The 9,396-nt window shown below is 42.0% G+C and overlaps 1 protein-coding gene across 4 annotated transcripts in view; it reads right to left on the reverse strand.

The window, feature by feature from the left end:
- ebf2 (EBF transcription factor 2) overlaps positions 1–7,000 on the reverse strand; it is a 29,824-nt gene extending 22,824 nt beyond the window's left edge. For 2 of the 4 annotated variants that reach the window (XM_071482979.1, XM_071482976.1), the window contains exons 1-5: positions 6,381–6,640; positions 4,329–4,485; positions 2,511–2,574; positions 1,003–1,058; positions 808–881 (exon numbers count right to left, since the gene is read on the reverse strand). In XM_071482979.1, the coding sequence (XP_071339080.1) occupies positions 808–881; positions 1,003–1,058; positions 2,511–2,574; positions 4,329–4,485; positions 6,381–6,514 (485 nt within the window). In that variant the 5' untranslated portion in view covers positions 6,515–6,640. Of the gene's footprint in view, positions 1–807; positions 882–1,002; positions 1,059–2,510; positions 2,575–4,328; positions 4,486–6,380 lie in introns of all 4 variants that reach the window. The other 2 variants (XM_071482980.1, XM_071482978.1) reach the window with 2 other exon arrangements.
- Positions 7,001–9,396: the final 2,396 nt, after the last annotated feature.

The following is a 9,396-nucleotide window of genomic DNA, read 5'->3' on the forward strand; positions in this document are numbered from 1 at the left end:
CTGTGACGCTTGCCCTCTGCCTCTTCGGCTCTGTTATTAGCCAGCTGTGAGTCACATTCGGGCATCTGCTGGCTACACAATGGCAAAGCCCACTCTGTTTAAGCCCCTTTCCCCTTGTCCCAGCCCCCTATCCTTCCCCCTACTGCCCTCGAATACTGGGTGACTGCTCCACTTCCAGACCACTGTCTCAGATTTGCTCTGTCTTCTCCATCCATAACCCTGTATTCACCATGTTCTTCACTCACCAAATAATAACAAAAACCCTTTGGTCCCTAAGCCATGATTAGACTTTTTAAATTTGCTCTACCATTGAAAGAACTTTCTGCACCAATACACTTGTTGACAAAGTTCACACATGATGTCTCGACTAAACAGAAGTGCTGCAGTTTTGATAGCGAAAGGTAGATTTTTCTCCTAAAGTCTGTCTCCTGCTGTCAGTTGAGGTTTGGCTGCAAAACCCCAGGCCAGAGAGAAAGGAGCTCCGGGAAGAAACAGGAGCTGCCCGGGAACATGCTGCGTTACAGCAGAAAGCAGCAGGGGGCTACCACTGTAACAAGGATGATGACAGACAGGCTTGACTTACGGTTCAGCCACAGTCTAGTTTTCAAAAACGTAGAGCCCCAAGTGTCTTCCCAAAACCACATTTCGGGCTGACTGAGACAAAGCAGAGTGAAGGAGAGTAATGGATATTTGGATTTTGTCCCTGTGGGTGAACGTTTCAATGAGTGTGCTTGTGTGTGTGTGTGTGTGTGTGTGTGTGTGTGTGTGAGTGTGTGTGTGTGCACTGTATGTATGTGTAACGCTCACCTGCACATAACCTCGTGTGTGAGCAGAACTCTGCACATTTCTGGATTCTTGTTTTGTCCCTCATACGATATGGGCTGAGAGGAGGAAATGAGAAGCAATGGGACAGATTCAGTTTCACGGAGAATCAATGAAACGTCTGTTTATAAAGCTGGAGGTGGAATCCACTTCAAGAAGACTTAAGGAAAGTTTACCAACCTGTTTAGTGACAGAATCAATAAGTCGTGCATAAAGATCTTGCTCTGTACGAACTCCTGCAAAGAGAAAACATGGAAATCAGTTGTTATTAATAACTCTAACAACTCATTTTAGGCACAAGAAAGGTTTTATTAAAGTGAAATAAATTTTCCAAATAAACTAAATGTATGCTCTCTAGCCCTCAGTGAAACAACTGACATTATACTTAAACTCACTAACCCACTCTTACGAGTTGATAAAAAAGTGCATTGCACTGTGGATTCTCAAAATAAAATGAAAAGATTTATGATATAAATCTTTTTTTTTTCTCAAACTCTGGACAAGCTCTCAGAAAAAGCACTGAACTCTGTCCAGCAAACATGGAGGAATAAGATTGGCATGCAGTTCATACTTTCTTGCTGATGGTTTCTGAGGGGATTGAGAGTTATTTGATGTTTGATGATTATTAGTCATGTTACGATTTGAGGCCAGAATTTATATCCAGGTTCTCACGATTTGTCAGGCTGTTCATTTTGTGGTTATTTCTCAGTTAACTTTTGATTTATTCCCGTGTTTAGTTCGCTAATGGGAGATTAGTTATACACCAACAGGTGACTGATACGTTTGTTGGGGGATTTAATTGGAGAGAAAATGTCTTTTTATCAGTTTTTCGCGTCTATGTGATCAGTTGTGTTTCGGAGTGCGATTTCTAGAGACACCTGAACCTCTGGATGCTTCGAAACCTCCACTATAGATCACACTACGTTGGGAAACAACATTTAATGAATTGCTTCTTGAAAGAAGAGTGCATTACCCAAGGAATTTTTATAGAGACTTTGGTGAGTATTGCTTTTAAAATGTGTTCCTCTCATCAAAGTCTCGATTGAGATGCCTTTGATATCGCTTGGGGGAAGGGGATGAGAGGAGGGGATGTAGAGGAAGTGCTTTTGGTGTGCTTGTATGTACATCTGTGTGTGTGAGTGTGTGTGTGTGTGTGTGTGTATTGAGGGTGTATGAGGGGGTTGCTGTAGAACATGTCTTTTATCTTCTCTCCCATGGGTGCCACTGCGATGGCAGAGTAGGGCCAGCAGTGGCTCATGGGAACCAAATTTCTCTGTGTAGCCCCCGATCTGATGTGGAAGCACCATGAGGTAGGGGTGGGGGGTTGGAGTGGGGGGTGGGGGGATGCGGTGGGGTGGCAACATGTACCTCATTTCCCCATACGTGGGCCCTGAAGAGGCTACTCGCAGAGTTGAGTGCTGAATGGTACAAGCCCAGTGATTAGGTGATGAGCGGAAGGAAATTTATGAGCTCAGAGAGGAGAGGCGAGGTAATGCAGGGGAGGATGTGGAGGGAGATTACTTAAGTGGAAAGGTGTTTGTCATGTTAGCGTGCTGGTGTCACAGGTAACCTTTTTTCCACTCCTGTTATGTGCAGGACTTAGCATCGTGTCTAAATGATCAAATTAGACACCTCAGAGGGCAAAGAATCACCCCAGGACCTGAGAACTCGTGCTTGACTCTACTCACCGTTGCTGTAGAGGAGCTGTAGCTTGTAGTGAGTGCCATTGTTGGTCTTTTCTCCCGGCTGCTCCTTGGAAAGACATGGAAGACAGACAAATGCAGGGCATGCAGTTAAGCACATCTGGGGCACAGATAAGTACAGCTGGGCATCCCCATGCAGTGTTAAGCACAGTGAGTCTCTCCTAATCCTGCAGCTTGCCCTTCCCTAGGAGCAGCATTGAGATCAGAGGGTTGTCTGCCCAAAGCCCATGTGGGACCCTGTGTTGCGCTCATAAGCTGAATGCTTAACCTTGAGTCGGATGTTCTTTGTAGAGGTTGAACTATCATGTCTGATGCGAACTCCTAAAACCATAAGATCAAATGCAGTGGTCCTCCCAACAACGAGGTAGTACAGGCATGGCTATATGTGCGTGCGTGTGTGTGTGTGAAAAGTGTGTTCCAGTTGGTGGAAAGTACTGTACGTGAGACTGAGCAGCAGTCGACCTTGACAGAAAAACTTCCTTTCCACTATCCTTCCTTCCCCCAGGCTACCCACTAGCCTCTCACTTCTTCCTTCTCTCCCGCTCTCTGTCTCTTGTTCCCCAGCTTCCTTTCTCTTCCTCTACCTCTACTGGTCTTTCTAAGTGGTCTCAAAGGAATGCTCTCTGGTCCAATAACCCAGGAGGCTGGCATCACAGAGACGAGAGCAAGAAAGGAGCAGAGAGAATGGGGAGGTTGGGGGAGTAGGAGATACCAGGAAAAGGAGACAGTTGTAAGGAGGGAGGAAGAAGTGGGGAAATTGAGATGCATGAAGATAAGTTGGAAAGTAACACAGCTCAAAACTTAATATCAGAAGTGAGATTGAGACACATCAGGAGATAGATGGATGGCTGGCTTCATAAGTTTTGTAAATATACACGGAGGAACATTTATTTTGCCATGCCATCACTCTACCTCCTCATAATTACAAAGCAAAAACAGATGCCAGGGTAACCATGCAGAAAATGAACTCCTCCACTGCCGTCATATTACTCTACATTGGCCTGTGTGGCACAAAGGGGCGCACACTGACAGCTTTCAGCCCTGGCATTAGCACTGCTGCCTTCCCTCCCTCCCTATACCCCCATGAAATTCATAGTGAAACTATATTTGAACTTCAGTTGACAGGACGGTGTCCTCTTGTCTTTCTCACAGGGGAGAGCTGTTGGCAGTTTAGGAGATTCTTGCTCCCTTCACCACAAGGCAAAAACATCCATCAACGCTGGGCATAAGGCTCCCACTCCAGGCAGTCTGCCCTCTCTGGTCTCTATCTATCTCTGTCTCCACACTGCACCCTTCCTTATTTCGGTCTTGTCAAACCTGAGGAATCCAGCTCCCCCCACAGCAGTATTTAGAGTATGGGAGGGGGGCATGTAGGAAAAGAGACTTTGATGATTAGTTCACTGTATAACTTAACAGGAGCGAGCATAATTTGCATTTTAAAAAGTAGTGATGTCCTCCTAATGAGGCAAGCTGCTAATTAGTCATTAGATATTCTTTTTCAATCCCACATCATCAGCTCATTGAGGGTAAAGCTTGTGTAAACATGTAGCCGTCAGCTGTTGGATATGCTTGGCTTTACTGGGGATGGGGAAGATCAAGTTGAGCACCTGGTTACAGCTGAAATATAGTGTACATTACTAATACACTCTGTTATTATCCACAGTTTTTCAGCCACTATTGCCTCAGCTTCATCATGTCTAAATGTCCATTAAAAGAATTGTAAAGATGAAAGCTATGTAGTGAACTGATGATATCCTAAAATAATTACTAAGATAGACAGGCAGACAGAAACATTTCACACACCTTTTCATGCTCAACAAAGTCCACAAACGCAGTCCTCTCCACCTCCACAGGTTGGCCATGTCTGTCATAGAGCGCCAGGACAAAGTGGAAGAAGTTGGACTTGCGGAGATTGGAGGGCGGCTGCTTCTCAAAATGAGCTCTTGACAGAGCTACGCCACTGAGAACACAACAAGAAGAGACAGTCAGCTCACACTCACCCTTATGATATTCAAGACATTCATTTAGCATTAAATAAACTGATTCACATCAGCATATATAAAGGTTATCTTAAACTACATTACCACCTATCAATGTATATATAATGTATATAAATTAATGGTTGAAAAAATTTTCAGAGTAATCAACATAAAACAAACAAAAACTAAAGACCAGACACTTTACTCTGCTTGCACTAAATCATGAAAATTAAATGAATATGTATATCAAATATCTTTGATTTATAGGCACTTTAAAGGTAGATATTCTAATATTAAAATAATTTTTAAAAGCATATTATTTCTCAATGAATAAAAAGTTTTTTGCTCTCTAATTGTTTAGGCCAATTTATCCATAATAGTTATCAATCATTTACAAAGAAAAAAACTGATTGCTGAATTTATAGATATGTTATATTTGCTATAACTTGCGAGAACCTAATATGGCCTGGAAAATTACACAAAAAACAAAAACCAAGGCAAAAAACAGGACCAAAACTTATAAACTGGGATTGAGCTCTAAAGCTGTAAAGTCACAATAGAATCAGCTCTTTTGACTGGGACTGATGTTGAAAAACGTACAATAGGCTACTGACCGTTGAATTTAAATGAATGATCTCAAAGATTAAGACATAATAGATTTAGGCAAAAAAAAACTCCAAGTGTTTTATCTCAGATCAAGACAAAAAAGAGATGATCAAATCTTCCGGTCTGTTCAACAGAGAGCCTGCACTGTTTTTCTGTAAATGTAACTTCGGTCTAAAACGGAAAACGAGTCATTTTATATCGTCTCAGAAAGCCTCCTTTAAACTTGAGTAAATTGTGGATTTTATTCAAGCAGCCGTAAACGTTTCTGTTATTAAGAAAAAAAAAAGCCTGAGGAAAAAATTGCCTCTGACGATTTTTTATATAGATATAAAATGTACAATCAGCTTTTTAAAATTACATGTATAAGTTCAAATTAATATTTTATGATATCAATTGACTTAAATACAATACGGATAATGTATATATATAATATAATATATATATATATATAAATTTGCATTATACTAATTAACTGCCTACTCTGTCTTCTATTGCGTTTTACTGACTCTGTTTAGACTGTTTTCTAAACTTTCAATTTGGAACATAAGAACACTGATGTATGTGTGTTTGCATAGAAATTAAAAAGGCAAAGAGGATGAATGAACATCGAGCGAAATATGGAAGACTTTTGCATAAGTAGAAGAATGGTGTAAATGTAAAAAGTGTTTGGCCCATTGGAATGATAGTGTTTTTAAGCTGAAATAAAAATATCAGCTCCATCAGCTAAAATAGCTGGTCTAGGAAAAATATATTTGGCTTTGTCACGTTGAGAAATAATCTCAAATATAATTGTGTAAACTAAAAATGTAAGTTGACCTTTTGCACGACAGTAAATTCTCTGATCAAATGCTCCTTGTGTGTGACTTTATGTCAAACTCAAGCAGCTCTGATTAATAATTTTATGTTTGGCAACATAGCCTACTTTCCCGTTGTGCACATAACCAGAACTTTCCTTTAATTTATTTAATAATAGGCTACCTAATAATAATGATGATGACAACAATCTCAAGTTCTTTTCTGTCGTCCCATTTAAAGAAGTTTAACGAGTTTGCGGCCTATGAGTTTTAAAGGGGAGTCGTGTCATCTTCTGCAACAAGTAGTTTGCAGCTCTTTTCTGAAAGGACGCCTCTTCTAATGTTAGATATTCGCATATCACACTGTGGCGATGATAATGATCATGAAAATTAATTCTGTCACGTTGCTGCCAAGCCTGAGCGTAACTGATGAAAATAGCTGGTGAGAAGGTAGATGAGCTGGGTTTGTACTGTACCTTTGCGCCGCGACGTTCGCATCCACAACCCCAACATTGCGCACCCACGACCGGACTGGATCCATCTCCTCCGCAAGAGTTCTCTCTTTTAATCCGCTCACTTCTCGTATCAGATGCTCCCCGATCCCGAACATTTAAGCTTTGTCCCGATCGTGTGGTGCACTTTTTTGAACTGGGGGGAAAACACTGGGTTGGAGAGCTAAAGCACTTTGGCAAACAACAGAAGGTCCACCCCAAGGCTCTGCGCTCCTCCAGAGCGCCACGAGAAAGCAGAGCTTGCACGGAGCTTTGAGAAATAAATGGCCGGTGCTGTGTGATGTTTCAAAGGGCGTCTCAATAAATAAAAAAAATCCACACAGACTTTCTTTTAAGGCTCAAAAGATCATATCAAATACACTCCCCGACTAGTTACAAGCATTGTCCAAGCGCAAATCTCCAGCGTCAGGTCGAGCGCAAACGATCACCTGCTCGGTGGGCTGAACTCCTCCGACGGTTCAGAGCGAGTCCGTCTCAGAGTACTCTTCGGATATCTGTGTAGAAAGTCTCCCTTTGTCACAAGGCCAGACTGGATCAAAACAGTTGATCCGAGGGCCAGGAAGCTTGAAGTGAACCGCTGTCTTGAAGCATGAATGAGACCCTCTGCCGGGATAGAGCGTGGAGGAGGGGCCTTAGTGCCATATGGGGGACCGATTGTTGAAATGGATGCTCTCATTGGTGTAAAGTGCATCCGTTGTTTGGACTTCTGCCAGATTCAGCATCCAACCACTGACTCTTGCTGCAAACTTTTCACACATTAGGTTCGCCCAGGGTGATAATGCAGCCTAGGGAAAACGCAACATGTTAAAGCAGATGCTGTAGGCATCTGAAAATCATCTTTAATCATGAAATAGAATATTATCTGTTGCTTATGACTGAAATTATTGGTCCCCTTTGTGTGCATGCGTGTGTACGTGTATGTGTGTGTGCGTGTGCGTGTGTGTGTGCGTGGGCGAAGAGGTGGGGGAACCTTTAAAATTAATAGCCTATAATCGACATAATTCAGCCACAAATTTCACGAACAAATATTGTCAAAAGCTTAAATTTCATTCACAAAATAATTTGTATTTTGGGTATTTACTAATGTCTGAATGTTTTATGAAAGCCACTTGTTCACTCTGGTTTTCAGTTCTCCTGTACACTGCCCTGCGTCGTCTCGACAGCAAATCCTGTTTGGCCCATTCATCCGAGTCAAAATTTAACACAAGTGCGCTCTCGACAGGCGCGTATTCAGCAGCCCGACCGTCTGCTCCTTTGAACGCAGTGATTCCGCTGAGGAGGCATCGCATCAGTGTCAGCCGCAACAATGGCCGTCTGGTTGGTCCATCAATCTCCGCCAGCCGCGGACAGGGCTGCGCTCTGATTGGCGTTTGGACCGCTGCCTGACAGTGCCCGAAATGAGTTCTTAATCAATACAACGACCGCCTTATCTGGTGGTCATGAAATCAGTCACAAATAACACTGATTAAAAAAAAAAAGCTTCTTCAAGTGATCTATATAAAAAAATAAAAATAAAAAAAAACGAGTAGTAATGCGCGTAATATTTTTTGGATACAGGCTGACAAAGTTTCTTTAGATGCTGAGATGGATTGTTTCACGGCTTAGAAGCTCGAAAAAACAGTCTAACAGCCCAAAAGGTGTGGGGCTATAACTCCAAGAACAGTTTCTGATTTCAGTTAACTAAAAAACGATATATTTTTTATAAATAATATTTTGTTCAGATATTTTTCTGAGTAAAAATGAATCTGTGTTTTCTGTTTAGCCCCCCAAAACGAAAATATACCATGTTTTGGACCTTTTTTTGCAGACAAAAAATTAATTTCCGCTCCCGTTCGTTTTGGCGATGAAAAGGAAAGTTGTTTTTTTTTTTTTTTCCAACCTTGGTTCCTTGCCCCTCGCCGAGACTATTGTCTCTGTGTAGAGTTTGTGCGCCTGGACAATGAATGTAAATCTCCCCCCTTGGATCCCGCCCCAACCCACCATCTGCCAGCGCGGGACAAAGTCAGATGTTCCCCCAATTATGAGAGCAGTCCTGGGGAATCCTGCTGCCGAGTCTCCGCCCTGTCGCCGTGTCCCTCACACACTTCCCCTGACATGATTGACAGCTCTATTTAACCGTGAAAAATCTAGATATGATGACACACTTTAATAAAATTCCTCCACTCATTGTAAAACGTCTCTTCTTGAAACGCAGGGAGATGCTCTCTTTTAAAGCTTTGCGTGGATTTACTGGCTCTTTGACTGTCCCGTTCAAAACGAGCAGCAGATGAACGCTGCATCCAGTGCAGGGCTGGTTTGTTGTAAAACTCTGGTAACTGATGCAGAATGTGGGCAGGAAATTAAAGCCTCTGATGGTTCCTCTGCAAGTTGCCCGAAGAGAAAAGATTAATTAAAAACTGGATTTGAACAGACTGCACCACACCACTAATGCTGGGAAGTGGTGGCCTAGACTCACAAATCACCTGAGTCATCAGACACATTTTTAGTTGATACAAGTCGTTAGGCTGAGAATGTTTTGTGTCATTAAGGAGTCATGTGTGCACCTTTCATAAAATGTATTATAGTAGGCAAATTATGGATTTATTTACCGTAGCCTATTTATTTAGGCTTTTTATTCCAGAAGAAAATTCTAGTCATTTTGCCAAAAAGATACACAATTGTTGAACAGTTAATCAAGATGGTACTAGGCTATATCTCGCAATCTTCATCTAGCTGCATATTATTTTAGCTTTTGGCTTGAAAATAATCGATATCATATTCAACATTTCATTAGGATGCTGTCAAGCTTGTCAAGCTTACTGGAAGTTGTAAGTCATGTAGGAAGTTAACTTAAAGTCCTTCTCTCATATCCATTTCGTGTGTTTTGACCAACTCGTCTCTCCACTTCAGTCCCACAGGTGCGAGGGCTGTTGTCTAAATGTGGTTTTTCTCGTTTGGTGAAGCGCAGAGCCGGAGCGAAAATAGGGGATTATACAAACCA

This window comes from Trachinotus anak, unplaced genomic scaffold (genome assembly GCF_046630095.1).
Source record: "Trachinotus anak isolate AG129_WGS33_773 ecotype Australia unplaced genomic scaffold, CSIRO_AGI_Tana_v1 ptg000008l, whole genome shotgun sequence".
Taxonomy (NCBI): Eukaryota; Metazoa; Chordata; class Actinopteri; order Carangiformes; family Carangidae; genus Trachinotus; species Trachinotus anak.